Source organism: Nelumbo lutea, chromosome 1, assembly GCF_056320005.1.
Source record: "Nelumbo lutea isolate HS-2025 chromosome 1, American lotus-T2T, whole genome shotgun sequence".
In the NCBI taxonomy this organism is placed as follows: Eukaryota; Viridiplantae; Streptophyta; class Magnoliopsida; order Proteales; family Nelumbonaceae; genus Nelumbo; species Nelumbo lutea.
The window spans coordinates 132,849,138-132,867,551 of NC_142684.1; the positions used below are offsets into that span (position 1 = coordinate 132,849,138).

General features: G+C 45.7%; 1 protein-coding gene across 1 annotated transcript; it reads right to left on the reverse strand.

Moving 5' to 3' along the window:
- Nucleotides 1-14,784: 14,784 nt before the first annotated feature.
- Nucleotides 14,785-18,077, reverse strand: LOC148877664 (large ribosomal subunit protein uL13w-like). Its single transcript, XM_088942279.1, has 4 exons — nt 17,655-18,077; nt 17,421-17,537; nt 17,247-17,334; nt 14,785-15,141 (listed from the first exon to the last, which is right to left on the reverse strand). Exons 1-4 carry the CDS (start codon nt 17,924-17,926, stop codon nt 14,998-15,000), a joined length of 621 nt encoding a protein of 206 aa, XP_088798405.1. The 5' UTR covers nt 17,927-18,077; the 3' UTR covers nt 14,785-14,997.
- Between the last annotated feature and the right edge of the window lie 337 nt (nt 18,078-18,414).

The window sequence follows — 18,414 nt, forward strand, 5'->3', positions numbered from 1 at the left end:
ATAATATTTTTATATAATAATTAAAATAAGATAATTTTTTTTAAATAATATAAAAAAGAGCACCGTTGTTCGTCTTCTTCCTATTCTCCCTGTTCATGCGAATGTTTCTAACATTCTAACGCTCCACCCCTTTGAACCCATCGTAGCCCTATGCGCGATTTGGCCGGTCTTAGCTGTCAACGGCCTTGCCTCTGAACTAAGTGGCAGGGAACCTGAAACGGAGGAGATGAGGAAGCTCCGGGGGAACCCGGTGTAAAGACTCTGAAGTTTAAGTTAGGATCCTTCAAAGGCAAGATAAAACCAGATAGTGCAAAGTTTTGTATACCTCCTTTGGGGAGTGGAAAGCCTTTTATAACCACCTCGTGCACTCACTTCTAGACTCCTGTCAAGTCGGGAATGAGTATTTTCGTGCTTCTGCCAGTTCGGATGTCCTCGCCTCTGCTGGGGCAGAACCGTCACTGCTCCTTTTGTCGGAGCCGCCTCTATAACTGGAGGTAGCGGTGATAGATGACGGTGACAGGTGGCCGTTTGCAGTGCGGCCGTCAAGCGTTAAATCCCAAGTCAGTCAGGCGCACCACCCCTGGATACGGATTCCTTCAATGTCAAGTACGGTGTGGTTCATCCAGTTCGATGCTCTGGAAGCGAAGTGCCTGGAGCGGTGAGGCGGTCTTGAGTTCGGATAAGGGGGGAGGTTCCGAACTGTCACAAGATGGGCCAGTTCGGGTCTCTGCCTTGTGTGCAGGGAGTTCGAGCTCTAAGTAGGGAGTTCGGGCTCCTTGTAGGTAGTTCGGACCGCTGGTCTCTTCCCTTTGGCGTTTGTACCCTCGGTACGCTGTTTTAAGCGCCAAGCTGCTTGTTTTTCGCCACGTGGTGTGATTTGCGAGGTCGGGCCAAATCTTCCTTCATCAATTGCCCCCCACTCCTCGTGCTAAGGGTCTTGCCCTGGCGCGGGGAGTTCGTAAGGTGCCAGGTAGATTTGTACTATGCTTTGAATCTTGGTTCTGCTGACGCGAAGTGCGCTATCAGGGTTTCTTGAGCTGCTTCGATCGTCCATTTAGGCGGGAAGCGCGCCGGCCTGTCTAAACGCTGATAGATGTGGCGGCGAGCGCGTTATTTCAAAATTTCAAAAAAGGTGCGCCACTTGGGGGGCGCGATAGCGGGCGTCTTTTCAAATTTGAAAAAGACGTGCCGCTGCCGTTTTTTCTGAGGAGACGTGCGCTGGCGTTCCGTCAGTTTCGGAAAGACGTGCGCCGACGCTGTCAGTTTCAGAAAGACGTGCGCCAATCACGCCTCGATCTCGGGGGACGTGCGGTCAGTGCGGCTATAGGCCGTCGGATTGGCTTTGATCTAAGCCGTTGCCTTTCGGTCACTATGTGCATAAATAGCGGGGGGGACCCTAGTTGGTCGCTTCTCTCAAGCTTGCGTCTGAGTTTCAGCTCGCATCCATTTCACGTCCAGGTTTTTAGTTCGCGCTCAAGATCTTCCGCTCGTCCGAACTCCTGTGGTCTACAGCTTCTGTCCTGGTGAGTACTTTCCTGGACCTCATCACTCCCGATGTCTAGCTCGGATGGCTCAGATAGTCCTTTCAGAGGGTCTGATGCAGGTTCTACGAACCAAGTTGCACCCCCCGATAGCCCTAGCGAGCCGGAGGTAGAGTTTGAGCCCGTAAGCCGTGGCGCTTCGGGGAGTTTGGCGTCCACCTCTCGTCGGGGTCGGATGTTAGACAAGTTCGGCCCTTCAACCATGACGCCCGAGGGGCTTCAATCCCTCATTACTTACTATAACTTGCCCGGGGAGTATGCTTATTTCATACCTTCGGGTAGCTTTCCTTGGGAACACGGTCCTGATGAGATCATGATATTCCGGGAGCAGCTCACCGCGGGGCTGCGAATGCCTTTCCATCCCCTCTTTGTCGAAGTCTTGAACCACTTCGGCGTGACGGTCGACCAGCTTCACCCGAATTCCATTCGAAACTTGGTAGGGACAATCTCCTTATTCTGCGACGAAAGCTTTCCGTTGGACTTGGAGATTTTTTCTTCAATCTTGATGCTTAAGAAGCAAGCGGGTCCCCTCCCCGGGCGCAGGTGGGCTTACTACCTGTCTCCTCGCCCGGGCTTTAAGCTTTTACACGGGCTCCCCAACAAGGTCCCTGCATGGAAGCGGGACTATTTCGGGGTGCGAAGTGTGCTGGGGTGGCCTTTTCAGACCGGGTGGGGGATGACCGCTCCTGACTCCAGGGTCATGCTTGACAAGGAGACGGCGAAGGGCCTCTGGCAGTGGGCGCGGCTTGGGCTAAGTGTCAACAGTATCTGACGAAGGCCAAGCTCATTGCGGCCGGCCTGAGCTCGGGTAGGTTCTTCACTTAGACTCTGATCTTGTTGTCTTTCTTACTTTTTACTGATGGCGAACTTCTTTTCGCAGGTGTGATGGATTCGCAAGGGACCCGGGGTGGGCACTTGTTTCAAGGTATGAAGAGGAGAAAACGGGTCACCAAGCGAACTCGTGCCAAGATGCCTTAGGATGCGAAGCCCGAGGTGCCGGGTTATCAGCTAGAAGATCCGCCCAGGGAGCCCGAGATGGTCCCTCCGATGCAGGAGCCGGCAAGGAGCCCTTATGCTGAGACTACATACACAGGGCCTGCCGTGCCGTTACCCATGCCATGGTGGTAAGTGTTTCCTTTTTTAGAGCTCTTTGGCTTATGTTTCGTTGGTTCTTTTGATCATTCGGTCTCTCTTGGCAGGTGAATTCTTCTATTCACGCCTTGTCGGCTCAGATGGAGAGGAGCTCGAGGCAGGCGCGAGCTGCTGAAGAGGCTGCTCGTGTTGCCGAGGAGGTTGCTCGTGCTGCCGAAGAGAGTGCTCATTTTTCACGGATCAGGCAGGCGAGGTCTCAGAGAGATGCCGAGGCCATGGGAGTGGTGGTGAAGCACATGGCGGACTTGAGGCTGGATCTGTAGCATCAGGTCGAGTATTTACAGGAGGACATCAAGGAGAGGACGCAGATCTTTTCTCAAGGTATCGAAGATGCCAAGAAGAAGGACGTCGATGAGTATATTGCTTCGTCGGGCTTTGATGATCTGATGGTGGATTCGTATACGAGGGGTTTTAAACTAAGCCGGTGGATGATCCAAAATACGTACCCCGAGCTCGATGTTAGCGCCATATCCACTTCGCGCATAACTCATGAGATGGCTAATGTTGCTGACGCCGAGCCAGACTCCGAGGGCGAGGCGGGGCCTTCAGGTTTTGTTGAAGTGCCTTCTGATGATGAAGAAATAGCTCCTGGCTTGTAAAATTTTTTTTTACTACCTTACTTTTGAAATGGAATGACTTGTTTAAGTGCTGGTTATTTTTTCTCCCGAACTGAGCATATTTTCCGAACTGAACGTATTTTCCGAACTGACTATACGTTCGGTCTGTTCTGTCCGGGTTACTGCACTCGCGCGGCCTGTGTTTGGTGCTCTGAGATGTCGATGTCCCTATTAGTTCGTTGTCTCCGTTTCGCCTTTGGCTTTGCTTGCTTGTGTCGAGGTTTCTTCGTTAGTTCGGCATCCTGGCCCGTAGGCTTTGGTGGTGATTTTATCCACTGCTTGGCGGTCTATAGGTAGTATTGCCTTAGGTTGACAATGTTCCATGCTCGGGGTACTTGTTTTCCCTCTAGGGTTTCGAGCTCGTATGCCCCCCCGAGTGTTTTCTTTACTCTGTAGGGTCCTTCCCAATTTGGTCCAAGTTTTCTTACGCCGGGTTCGGGTACCATGACCTTACGGAGAACCAGGTAGCCGACGCGGAAGTTCCTCTTCTTTACTCTGGCGTTATAGTACCGAGCTACCTTTTGCTGGTAGGCCACAGTTCGGATGGGTGCGAGGTCTCTCACCTCGTCCAGTAGGTCGAGGTTGGTGTGTAACTCATCTTCGTTTGTCTGCTCGTCGTATGCTTCTAGTCGCAGTGTAGGTACTTCAATTTTCGTCGGGATTACCGCTTCGGTGCCATAGGCGAGGTTAAAGGGGGTCTCCCCTGTGGCGGTTTTTCCCGTGGTTCGGTGAGCCCATAGAACACTTGGTAGTTCGTCCGCCCTAAACCATTTAGCTCGGTCTAGTCATGCTTTCAGTCCGCGGAGGATGGCTCTGTTCATTACTTCTGTTTGGCCGTTTGCTTGCGGGTGTGCGACCGACGTGAAGTTCTGACTAATTCCCATACTTTGGCACCATTCTTGGAACTTGATATCCTCGAACTGTTTTCCGTTGTCGGAGATCAGTACCCGAGGTAGCCCGAAGTGACATACTATGTTCTTCCAAAAGAAGTTCCGTATGTTTCGGGCTGGAACCGTTGTCAGAGGTTCCACTTCTATCCACTTTGTAAAGTAATCTACTACCACCACTAGGAAATTTCTCCCACTTGTCACTGGTGGGAATGGCCCCAGAAGGTCGATCCCCCATTGTGCAAAGGGCCATGGACTGGTGAGGTACTTGAGGTCGGAAGCAGGTTAATGGTGGATATTGGCATGCTTCTGACACTTGTCGCATTTTCTGACGAGCTCGACGGCCTCCATCTTCATCGTTGGCCAGTAGTATCCTTGTCGAAGTGCCTTTTGAGCGAGGGCCCTGCCCCCTAGGTGTCCGCCACACAAGCCTTTATGAGTGTCGCGGAGTACAAGCTTGGCTTCGGCTGGTCACAAGCATCGCAGGTAGGGGAGCGTGTAGGATCGTCGGTACAACCGTTCGTCTATTATGACGTATTTGGCTGTCTGGCGCTGCACCCTCTTGGCTGCATTGCAGTCCGCATGGAGGATTCCGTCTAGCAGGAAACTCGCGAGTGGGTCGATCAATCTCGGCTCTGCTTCAGAGACGGGAATGACCTCTTCTGCCCCACCGAGAATACTGGGCCGAGGTAAGTCCTCTATGTACACGGTTCTCATGGCGTTGTGACTCGTGCTGGCTAGTCGAGACAGGGCATCGGCCTCAGTGTTCTCTGACCTCGGGATTTGCTTGAAGTGTGACTGGAAGTTGAGCAGAGCCTCCTTTACTTTTGCCAAGTATGCAATCATAGTGAGCTCGCGTGCTTCGTACTCGCCTATAACATGGTTGACCACGAGCTGGGAATCACTACAGATAACTACGTGCTTTGCTCCGACCTTGTGCGCTAGGTTCAACCTGGCTATCAGTGCCTTGTACTCCGCCTCGTTGTTGGATGCCATGAACTCAAAGCGTAGTGCGTATTCCACCTTTATTCCGCTCGGACCGCGTAGCACTATTTCAGCCCAGCTGCCCTGCTGGTTCGAGGAGCCATCTACGTGAAGGATCCAGGGCTCCTCATCCCAGTTCGCGTTTGGTCTAACCAGGAGAGATGCTACACTGGCTGCTACTTCACGGGGTTTGGACTCTATTCGCTTGGGAGCTCCGAGCTCGCCCGAACTGGGGATCTTGGGCTCGACCGGCTCAGGGGCTTCGAGGCTAAACGTGCACTCGGCGATAAAATCTGCCAAGGCTTGGGCCTTAATAGCATTTCTTGGCTTGTACTGGAGGTCGTACTCGCTGAGTTCAATGGCCCACTTCGTCAGTCGGCCGGAAACCTCGGGTTTGAGTAAAACTTGTCTCAGAGGTTTGTCAGTCAGGACGATGACAGTGTGAACCTGGAAGTACGGGCGGAGTTTCCGAGCTGCTGTCACCAGTGCGTATGCTAGCTTTTCTATCTGCGGGTACCTCGTCTCTGCTCCCTGCAAAATTTTACTAACATAATAGATGGGTCGCTGGACCCGGTCTGTTTCTTTTATTAGCACCGAACTGACCACCTCGTCGCCTGCCGAGAGGTACAGTTCTAAGACCTCGCCTTCCTCGGGCCAGGCTAAGGTTGGCACACTAGCGAGGTAACCTTTTGCTCATCAAACGCGAGCTGGCAGTCTTGGGTCCACTCGAACCCTTTGCCTTTGACTGCTTTGAAGAAAGGTAGGCAGCGGTCTGCTGATTTGGACATGAAGCGGCTATGCGGTCGTTTAGCCTCTTAACTTCTTTTACTTTCCGAGGTGGTCTCACATCTAGAATGGCTTGTATCTTGTCCGGGTTGGCCTCAATACTGCGCCGATTGACAATGTAGCCTAGGAATTTGCCCGAGGTGACGCCGAAGACACATTTGTTGGGGTTCAATTTCATGTTAAACTGACGCAGGATTTGGAAGACAGAATCTAAGTCTTGTACTAATTCTTGTGAAAACTGTGTCTTGACGACCATGTCGTCTACATAACACTCTATCTTCGTGCCAATCAGGGGCTGAAACAGCCTATTTACAAGTCTTTGGAAGGTCGCCCCGGCATTTTTTAATCCGAAGGGCATGACCTTGTAGCAATATAGGCTGAACTCGGTTATGAAGCTGGTTTTTTCCTCATCGGACTGGTCCATCCGGATTTGGTTGTAGCCCGAGTAGGCGTCCATGAAGCTTAGCAACTCATGTCCCGAGGTCGCGTCCACTAGGCGGTCAATTCTGGGGAGGGGGAAGCAATCTTTCGGGCAAGCTCGGTTCAGGTCGGTGTAGTTGATGCACATGCGCCACTTGCCGTTCACCTTTTTTACCAGCACCGGGTTGGCCACCCAGCTCGGGTAATGGACTTCCCTTATGAATTCTGCTGCGAGGAGCTTCTCGACCTCCTCGTCGACCGCCCTCCAGCGTTCTGGGACTAAGTTGCGTTTCTTCTGTCTAACGGGTCTGACTACAGGGTCAGTATTAAGTTTGTGAGTTATCAGGTCGGGGCTAATGCCGGGCATGTCAGCCGCGGACCAGGCAAAAATATCTAAATTTTGAAGTAAAAAACTCACCAGCTCGGTTCATAGGAGTTCCTCGACGGAAGCGCCGATCTGAAGTGTGTGAGCTGAGTTCGTAGCCGAAGTCGGGATTGCAACCATTTCCTCTGTGGGCGAAGCTCGTTCCTCACCTTGCTCCGCAGGCCGCTCTAGTTCGAGGTCGTCGGCCGCCTTGGTTTTTCCCTTCAGGGCGGCAACATAACACTTGCGGGACTCGAGCTAGTCGCCCCACGCTACCCCCACACCGAAGCCCGTAGGGAACTTCATGGGCAAATAGTAGGTGGAGACCACCGCCCGTAGGATATGCGTGATCGGCCACCCTATTATGGCATTGTATGGGGAGGGGGTCGCGACCACCAGGAAATCATGGTTGAGTCTAACCGCACAAGGCCATGTACCGACTTCCACAGGTACTGTTATTTTTCTGAGGGGGCTGACTTCCTCTCCGCTGAAACCCACCAGGGGAGTGTTCGCGGGCTTCAGCTCGCTCCTCTGTAACTGTAGCTGGTCAAACGTTGATTTAAAGAGAATGTCCGCTGAGTTGCCCAAATCTACGAGTACGTGTCTGACCTCGAAGTCGTTGATCCTTAGTTTAATGACAAGCGCGTCATCGTGGGGGTAGTAGACCCCTCGCGCGTCGTCCTCCGTGAAGAAGATTGGTTCTTCGGTCTTTGGTCTCTTTGGGGGGTTCTATTCCTCGATGGCCGCTTCACGAACTAAAGTTCGGGCCGCTGCCGAGGTACACCCTGCTACCACCGAACCTCCCACATTTACGTGGATGGTTCCCCAAACTGGCCTCTCTTCCGGAGGCTGTCGCTGCAACGGTTCGGCAGGTCTACTGCTAGATTCGGGGGCATCCTTTTCGTGCTCCCCTTGCCGACCTGTCTTACTTTTATTATTGTTGTGTTGTACAAAGTTTCTCAAGTATCCGCAACGGATGAGCCCCTCTATTTTGTCCCGGAGATTATTACATTGCTCGGTACTATGACCATGGTCTCTATGGAAACTACAATACAAATTCTTATTTCTCTCGTTCGGATTTCCCTTTAGGCGAGGTGGCCACTTCATGTATGGGGGTGTCCTTGATCGTCATTAAGATCTCGGTCCGCCTTGTGTTTAACGGCGTGTAATCCGTCTGAACTGCTAGGGGAGCTCAGAGCGACTGGTTCGGCTTCGGCTCCCGGGCTGGGTTTTTTCTATCGACTGGGTTGGAGGGCTCGCCTTCCCTCTTTCTTTTCTCATTCCCGCCTTCGGTTCGTTGGTTGATTTCTTCCTCTGTCCTCATGAACTTGTCCGCGAGCTTGAGGAATTCGGCCACGGTTGCGGGCCGGTTAGCTACCATGTGCCATTTGAATTCTTTGAGCGTTACCCCTCTTTTGGCCGTCGCGAGCTGCACCGCGGGGTCCAACCGCAGTATCTGCAAGCATGCTTCATTGAATCGCTTGATGTAGCCCCGGATGGATTCTCCTTCCCTTTGAACCACTCCGAAGATGCTTTCCTCAGTTCTGGGGCACCATTTGCTGGTGACAAAGTGTGCGGTGAAGACCTGCACGAACTGGGCCCAGCACTTTATCGACCCGGGGGCCAGGTTCCTGTACCAAGTGCGGGCTACCCCCTGAAGGTGGTGGTGAAGGCCACGCACATGCATGATTCGCTGGCCCTGGCGAGGTGCATTTGGGACTGGAAAGCGTCAACGTGGTCGTTGGGGTTGAAGGACCCGTCGTACTTGTCCAGAGGTGGGAGCTTGAAATTTCTGGGTATGGGGACCGCTAGGAGTTCTGATGTGAGGGGGGAAGGAACCGAAAGAATTGGGGCAGCTCCTACCTCGTCCGAGCTCGTCTCTTGGCCTCTGAGCTCTGACAAGACACGGGTGGCGGTTCGGCGACTTCGCCAACGCCTTCGTTGTCGAGTGGCTCTTGTACTGGCGCTGCTGGCCTCCGTGTTGCTGAGCTCGATGGGCCTGGAATGCTGGTAGTCTGTTGCCAGGGCGTTGAATCGGTTTTCCGTGAGTGGGAACTCGGGCTTGGAGCGCCGAGGTGCCGATCTCGCGGGCGAGGTTCCCGACCCGCCTGCGAGCTACGAGGCGGGGATGATTTTTTTCTCTCTTCGGCCTGGGGACGAGGCCTGGCTGTTAGGGGGGTTCTGGGGCCGAGAGGCCTTTCCTTGGTGGGGGCATCCATCCTGCGGGGAGGCCTTCACCGGCCTCGGAGCGGGGTGGCGAGGTGGAAGTAGTGGTTGGTTCAGCGGCAGTTGGGGGAACTGCTGTTGATAGTGATACTGGGAGATCGAGCTCTAAGTAGGGAGTTCGAGCTCCTTGTAGGAAGTTCGGACCGCTGGTCTCTTCGTGGGGAGTTTGAGCTCTAAGTAGAGAGTTCGGGCTCCTTGTAGGGAGTTCGGACTGCTGGTCTCTTCCCTTTGGCATTTGTACCCTCGGTACGATGTTTTAAGCGCCGAACTGCTTGTTTTTCGCCACGTGGTGTGATTTGCAAGGTCGAGCCAAATCTTCCTTCATCAAATGGCACGGATACCAGAACGCTGATGATGTTGGTGAGCTCCAGTATGGACAGCCTGGCGTTGTTTCGGGTTTCCGTTTTCTTGTTCGCCATGGCCGTAGAACTTTGCTTCTTTATTTTCGTTTTCCGTTGTTTCGTCCACGGGGCATGGTTATCGCCAGCGACTTTAACCATCCACGGGCGTAGTGCCCTTTTTAGATATATTTTTTTTTTTAAATTATCCTATTTTAGTTATTATATAAAATCATTATCCTTTTTTTATATTAAAGGCAAAAATTGCCTTTATCTACAAGAAACCCAAAGAAAATTAAGCCACGTGACCCACCTACCAAGCCATTATATTTATTACCCACCAACCCACGCGCATCTAACCCAACCTAAGCCTCTACACACACAACACCTAACGTTGGGCTACAACACAACACTACCTATGATAAGGGTTATAACCCTAACCTAGGCCCGGTCCGGCTATAGGCATGCTTGGGCTTGGTCTAGGCTCTTATGGTCCAAACCGGTCTGGTGTCAGGGATTGAGAGAAATATGTATTTCATTATTTGATTTTGTTTACTATATTGACCTCGGGATAGAATTCAGTAGACCCAAAATTTTTTAAAACCAACCCGACCTAAATTGCACCTCTACCTGGGGTGAAGACGGGTTGTCGAATCCCTCAAAATTAATTCTAGTCCTACCTTACTATAACTTGTAATAATCGTGGTACCAGATCAAATCCCACAGGGAGCCAGTAATTAATTTCTCAGCCAAATGCGCAATATAAAGAGTGGGAAATTTGAATAATTAAAATTCTAAAATAAAATTAACGCAAAATAGCAAATAACAATTAACAAAGAAAACTCAGTCTTACCAAATTCTAATCCAAGGGTTTGGATTGAGTCAATTGGTCATCGGTCCTAGGTAAACTTCAGTAGTCTTGCAATTCAAGTATTTAACCTTAGGATTTATTAGGATAGCCATAATAAACCTCGTGTTTTCTTGAATTAGTTGACAAAACCAAGCATTCAATCAACACTTATCATTAACCGACTGGCTACGATAGCGTTCCATATCAATTAATGATAGCAATAACCTTTGTGAAAACAGTTAAACCAAAATAACAATAATTGAGATAGCTACAATTATCGAATCTTGTTCCGTCGATTCCCCTTAGATTAAAACATACCCATATATTGGACAATGGCTGTCACGAACAATTGACCCATGTAGGATAATAACATAATTGCTACTTGTACCACTACTCGTAACAATTACGGATCATTGAATCATGGATAGCAGTAGGAAGATCAACATTAATTGATTTGTCAAACTAATTAACATTAACATCCATAAGAACATGCACAAGAATCAACGAATACTTGAATTAAAAGCAATAATTTAAATAAACACAGAACCTCATGATGACACAATTGAATCGAAAGTCCCCCTTGAATCAAAAAAGAAAAGCTTAGCCGCTCATGGTTGTCGACTCCCTCTTGCTCTGCTTCCCAGATGGATGGACTGATCCTCTGAATTGATTGAGTGTTGAAGCTAGTCTGCCCCCCCCCCCTTTATATAGCTTTAGGGAGGGTTGTTTTCCAACTCCCTTTAAGAGATTATCCTCAAAATTAGAAAGTCCTAATTGGTTTTGAACTAATCCTATCCTATCTCTTATCTAGTGATCTAATCTCAATCTTCCTATACTTCTACGATTATATTTGAAATTTAAATCTGATGGAACTCTTTATTCTTGAATTCGAATTGGGCTTCTTCAATAAATTGGGCTGCTACAAGGCTCTTCTGCGAATTGGGCTTCAGTTGTAGGCTGGGCTTCTCTATGAATTTTCTTTGAATTTGGGCCCGATTTTGACCTCGATGTAGACCGAATCTGTCAAAATCCAGAATATGAAAGTTGTGGAGTTCACCCTTATCTTTCCGGTGAATCTTGAATCATCCCAATCGGAGTCCGGGTTTGAGAGTTATGCCCAGATTACTGAATGGTGATGAAACTGTGCAAAATCGTCTGATTAGCCTTTTTCCTTCGGTCGCCTTCTTACTTGCCCTGAATCGAAATACAAGAGTAATGAGTCCAATTAAGTGTTATTTTACTGTAAAAGAATCAATATTTGGGAATAAAAATATGATACTTTTTATTCTCATCAGGTGACCATTAACTAATTTAAATTAGAATCATGGCTTAATTTAACATAAATATATTACATATTGATTGAAAAACATAAATTTTTATATTTAATATAATGAATTTAATGACAAAGGAAAAGGGCAGCCCTGTAGCTATAAATATAGATAGATAACCCAGAGTCCCAGAGTACTTTATCATTTCTCGAGGCGTTTTCGTGGCCTAAGAAAATGACAATAAAACAAGCTTTAAATTCCACTCCCATCATAAAGCTTGAAAACATGAGCAATTTGGCTGATTTTGATTAGCTTGTGGCAATCTAAGCAGACTGCATAAAACAACTAGACAGAAGGAGTCCACATAAATTTTTCATAAACATCAAATGAGATGTAGATCCCAAATCATCACACTCCTTTTTGGCAAATTACCGGTGGGGAAGCCTAGAAACCTATTCAACAAACACTCACATGTTGGTTCTTTTAAGAAACCTTGCCATGTTGTCATAGGGGTAGTTCTACAATGGAAGAAACCCGTGCGGCGTCCAAGCCAAGGCAGGCCAAGATAAGCTTTTGTGTGCTTAGAGGCTAGGAGTTGCCCGATGAAATGGCTCCACCAAGGTCAGTAGCACTGGATCATGAGCTCAAGTCACATGGCCAGGGCACTCGACTGGCTCTGGCCGGTCCATGGGAGGCGCCACTTACGTACTAAAGGGGAACGGCCATAATGTGAGGCGACTGTGCACCGAAGAGGTGATTGGGCACCGATGTGATAGGTCTTTTGTATGCCAATGATGATGGACACCTGTGTGCCATGTTGAGAAGCAACCGCTTGGGCCGGAACACACCCGTGCGCTAGAGGCAACGGGGTAGCTCACTCAGCTTAGGCAAGGGGTTGACATGGGGAAAGGTCATGCTTGAGCCAGGCCCGCATGCCAAGCCTCCCTTGAGTATCGGCAACGCAGTGCCAATCCGTGCATTGTCCCCATGAGCAAGTGTGCGCCCATGAGGAACCTTGATAGCCATGCTACCCATTAACCAGAGCCACCTCGCAAGGGAAGTTGGTCTAGGAGTGTCAAGGTTAGGCACCCAAGGAGGTCGACCACCTCTCCTCAAAGAGTACGTTAAGCTTTTGGTGGTTTGCTTGAAGATAACATCAATTCTCCCAAAAATCTTACAGGCAAAAATGACAGTAATGTCCCTTAACGTAAGCCTGCCAACTTAGCAGGCAAGGCTAAACCTGTGTCAGACCGTAACAATGTGGCACCTATTGGTTAAAAATTATATAAAAAAGCATTTAACCTCGTATAGTTTCAAGTGGGAAGACTAAGGACCTATTTGACATTAATTTTGATTCTTAGAATCCTTCTAGAAAAGGAAAGATTCTGAGAATTCTCATCTAGAGAATTTGCAGATGTATTTGACAATTATTTGATTCCTGTTTTTTAAAATCAGAATCACGTTTAACATCACCCTAGTCCCTACCCTGTTTCCTCATATCAATTCTCCAACTGAGAAATTAAACATAAAATCACTTTAATGCATACTTTAAACTGCATTGTATTCTATTATACTTTAAACTACATAAAAAAGAAAAGTCACACACACATATTCATTTAAAATTTTTGTATTATTTGGGTGGGGGCTTAAATCTGATTTGGTATCAATTCATTCTCTCAAACCTAAACAATACAAGTAATGCATATTGGGCTGTATTAGTAATATGACATGAAAACAGTACAAACCTAATATCCACAAAGACAGCTAAGAAAGAGAAAAAAAATCACTTGAATCAAAATGTGGAGTGAAGAATGTGAGTGGTTAACAAGGATTAAATCACATTTGTATCATGTGAATTGTCTAGTACAATTTGCTTGAATGACATTTGTATTCTAGGGATTGATACCCCCCCCAGTGGGATAGCTGTAATAGGCTTACCATGGACCCTTCAACAGATGGCTACCAAAGCTAACAAACTCTGAAGGATTAGCCATCTGATGAATGAAATTAGCTTGGAACACTTTCTTATTACCATATTAATAAAATACAGAGATGTTATTCATCGAAATAATGATATTTCTTGTTTCCTAGCATATCAACAATCCTTTAAAATAATTAAAAAAAAAGATAGTTACTCACAACATTTCTAAATCAGGATTTGTTTTTTAAACAACGATTCATGTATGCCACTAATAGTAGAAGTAGAACAAATAGTCTTTCACCAAAAAAGATGGTCTCTCGGTTAGGTTGGATACACAATATTCAGTAGTTGAAACTTGAAAGAACAAAACAGAGCATGTGAATTAGATCTATCTGACCAAAGAAACCCCAAGAAAGAAAACACATTGAATCCCAATGTTTTTGAGGATTCCAAGTGTTTAAATTTACATCAACTTAAAATAATAAGAACAGTTAAGGAAACCAACTTGATTCATACTTGTAAACAGGGTGATTGAAGACCAAACGAAATCATCTCTTCAAATTTTCTAGAAAAGGACCAAACAAAAAATGATAGGCTGATGCGTGTAGATAGACCTTTGATTAGACAGGAGGATGAGAAGAAAGAACAAAGAGAAACATAAAGGTGTTTAACTGCAGAGAGATCAACCACCGACGACGACAGAAAAGGAGTTACTATCGTTACAGAGCCGTTGTTACAATAGATCAAATGAATGTACCGGAATCAGGAAAACTAGGAATGATGGTTAGCACATATAGAGCCAGGTTCAGATATGTTTTTTAATGGATTTTCCATAATACTCATTCTTTACCGTGTCACACCACACGCGATAGTTACTTTAAATAAGACTAGAAATAACATGGGCGACAATCTCGATTCTGAAGCCGTTTTTCGATCCTACTTCAAATTAGAAATTGTGACTCAGCACAAACAAACATGATTCTTATCTAGAGAATTGCGAATAAGAATTCTCCGGATGATGTCAAACGGGGGCCTTAGGCTCAAGTTTGGAAGGAGTATAAATACAAATATGTAGAATGCAAAACCTTGTATTTTATATTATATTGTATATATTTGTACTGTACATATTTGTATTTGTACTTTTTCCAAACTGAGCCCAAGGAGCACCGCCGAGTCAGCATATCTCCAACCTCGTGAAGTCGTGCTAGTCTGCCGGATACCTGTATAACATTTTGCAGAGAGACTATGAAGGTCAGGAGGAACACCAGTTTCCTCCACCCATTTTAATTCAATTTCAATATAAACCAGTTTCCTAAGCAAACTGAAAGCTACCGCTTTTGGAAGCCATTGTAAATACCCGTGATCTTCCAAAAGTACACCATAGACAACCATCTTAGAAATGACAACAGCAACCTGCAATCTCCGTCCAATTTATAGAGAAAAAATGCTAAATATAGCAGTTAATATTGGATATGGAAAGTTGATCACAATAGATAATAGTACCCAACTCTCAAGTGTCAAAACTGAGAACTAATGAAACAACGAAGTATCTTTATGGATAACTGCAAAATGTAGAAACGAAGAAAAAAAAGAAACTAAAATTCCAATACTTCTCTAACAAAATATTTAACAAATCCAAGACTTCAGTATTTAACAGGAGAAAGGATGTCTAACTGGGGACCCAGCTGCACCTCCGCGGCCTTCTCAGCTTTAACCCTCAGTTTCGTCAGTTGCTTCCTCCTCTCATATGCCACCTGGGCCCTCTCCTTTCTCTTTCTCTCAAGTTCCTGTAGAGAATAGAATTTCCAACAATTAGAAGATGATTCTCAAGTGCAAGTTTCCTTTTAACATGGTAAACTACTTTTTAATTAAATGAGAAGGAAAAAGTATATATGATAAATTTTCCAAGCACAATTTCTCGTAAGAGGCTCCATTTGTAATTCAGTAATGATACAAAACCATCGAACAACATCATATCAATTCCAAAATATAATAGTTACAGATAAACCATAAAACTTCCCCTCTCCCACCCAACACATATCTCTTATGTGGGTTTTGTTTGCTTAGCCAAGTCTTTTTTGGCAAGTTACCATTTATTTAGCTTTTGTCGGTTACATGTTCAAGTTCTCATAAAACTTCCCCTCCCCCACCCAATACATAATTACATACTGATGCAAGCACACAAAAAGGAAAAAAACACCACCGAGGAGAAAGATATGCAGGACCATACTTGCCACTAACGATAGGGACTGCAGAAAGAGAAATGATTATTAAAACAAATAGGACTTTCATTGCTTTCATTGTTTATGAGGAGAAAGATATGCAGGACCCTCTCACTGGCCCAATAAAACCTCAAAAACTTAATTTGTGCTGGGAACTTGATTAGAGACCATAAACAAGGAGAGAATATGGCTTATTTGATACTTGTAAAAAAATGGCTTATTTGATTTGTGGGGTTGATTTCCTGGATTGTTGGCTCAGTTGGTGAGTGTTGTATCAAGTGTCAAAGGATTTCTGTGCACAGTGTGTTGTGTACCCTCTTATTTCTTTAGGAAGACTTCACTTAGCACACAAACACACATGAGAGGAAGAGAGAAAGAGAATCTAATGGTTTCATCTATCATCAACGGAAGAGAATAATTTTTTGTTTTCAAGAGAATCCAACTACTGTAGACAAATATCAAAGTACAAAACAATAATAACTCTGAGAATCAATCCAGCTGGTACCACAACATCAACAATAAGAGAATGAAAAGGATCAAAACTAAACACATTCTACGTAAAGCCCCAATGAGTGGGAATTTATATCTCCTAGCCATCACCCATAGCAGTGGAAAAATCCACCAAATAGAAGGTGCCTATATTCTATGAATTACTTCGTACAGTAAATTCGACCATAGACCTTAAATAAAGGCTCCCTTTATGCCAATAAAGCAGCACAATAGATGCAATCAATGAGCAAAATGGGCGAAATAAAAAATGCAGCAAACCTTTTTGCAATTCACAAGGAATCAAGAGCCCAAAAGTAACCCTTAAAAGCACATCAAAACATTTTAGATAGCACCCTTACAACTTAAAATAATTGTATATTTGCTCTGTTAAACTAACACCATGGAGTGATAACACACTTCAGCTTCTATGTGGTAAAAAATAATACAAAGTCGTTATAGCACCAAAAATATTATTACCTAGAAGAACAAAATCAAACCTAAGGCAGAGCATGTATTAGAAAGAATGCAGAAAGAACATTGCAAAGGTGACATCAGCCATAATAGTATTCGATTTCACTTGCATATTCAAGCACATATAGCAATTTAACGTTCACATTACAACATAAACTAAGGAAAATTGACAGTTAAACATTTTGATTCATAAATCTTGCAATAAATGGAAGTAATAAGAGCTTGATTAATGGATAAATAACAACTGGGCATTTGAGTATTCCCTCAAGATTAACCACAAAAAAATATGGTTTTGAAAATTAGTCATGTTTAATGCCAGAATGGAAGTGTCGGAGCAAATTACCTTGTGATAGGATCCTTGTAGCAGAATCGGTACCAAATACATATTAAACTAAATTTCAGACAAATCTTAACCTAGTGCAGAGATAAACAGCGAAGTCTCACTATAATGAAATCACGAGAAAGCAGGAAAAATTCGAAGAAAGCAGTATGCCTTGTCTAGAAGTGCACATGAAACATTTTTGCAAGTATCATCACTGGCACATAAGACAATGTACGGCATACCATTACAAATTTACAATTCAAATATTCTATTAAGACAAAGAATAACAGCATTCTCTTGTACTCGAAATGTGCCAAAAGTCCATCACAACTATAAGTTAAAAAAAAATGCTGCATTCAAAGGGAAATAGGAGAACTTGAACTCTCACCTTAATAGTATCGTAATGGCTCCATCCAACTTCCGAAGAAAGGCGACCCAACAAACAGTACTTGTGTCCGGGTTGAAGCCTCAAAACTCTAATTTCACAAGGTCCCAGAACAGGAGATCAGAAATGTGAGCTGAAAATAGAAATCCATCTCAGTCTAAAAACTAAAACACTCACTTGAGAGCGTCGGGGATGACCATCCTCTTCATCTTGTCATAGGGAGGAGGAATTCCCTCGTAAGCCTTCAGGCGAGCAAGAGCAGCGGCTCCACGCTTAGTCTTGTGAGGAATCATTCTGCAAAACAAACACGGACAAACCGTCACCACAACCCAAGAGAAACTCAAGTGGATTTGATTTATGAGATGTAGAGATAGATAAACAGAGAAATAGATAGAAAGTATAGTGACAAACCCTCGAATCGTCCTCCAGAGGATCTTGGCAGGGGAGCGGAAGTGAATGGGGCCGTGAGATGGTTTAGTGTTCATTCGCTTTCGGAGGAAGCGAAGGTACTTCATCTTCTGGCGAACGAGGCCGCCGGAGAGACAGATCTCTTCGCACCGGACGACGACGACCTTCTGGCCGTTGAGAAGTTCCTTTGCCACAATGGAAGCCAGCCGGCCAAGCATGTGGTGGCGCGCATCCACAACCACCCTGCGAGCGCATATTCCCGAACCTGAAACCATTTTCTCTGGAGCTACCGGCTGCTGTGACTCTGTGAGGGGATATGAAAGAAGAGAGAAAAAGAGAATCAAGGGTTAAAAGAGACTTCCGAGAAATGGGAGTATTAGGGTTTTGCTTATTTTCGTTTATTTCTATAAACCCCCTATATTTACTTCTATTGTTTAAAAGGAGCCTTTTCTTTATACATTTTAATTTCGCCCAGGTGCAATTAGGGCTGTCAATGGGTCGTGTGGACTGATGGATCCGAACCGATTGGGCCGGTTCTCGTTCCGGGAACTGGAACCGACGGGTCGATTCTGGGTCTTGATATAGGGTCCCAATTATTATCGGTTTGAAACTATTCCAGTATAATATATTAAATAAATAAATTATATATACTATACATATAATGTAATATATAGAATATTTAATATATATTAAACATAAATATTTATTTTTTATTTATTATAATTGGCCCTGTTGGGTCAAATCCAAATGTCCCAAGAATGGA

Coding starts and splice junctions, on each gene's coding strand:
- LOC148877664 (XM_088942279.1), bottom strand. CDS start 17,926: ATGGTTTCAGGTTCGGGAATATGCGCTCGCAGGGTGGTTGTGGATGCG. Junction 17,335..17,420: donor GTCATCCCCGACGCTCTCAA/GTGAGTGTTTTA, acceptor TTGTGAAATTAG/AGTTTTGAGGCTTCAACCCG. Junction 15,142..17,246: donor GCCATTACGATACTATTAAG/GTGAGAGTTCAA, acceptor TATTCTCTACAG/GAACTTGAGAGAAAGAGAAA.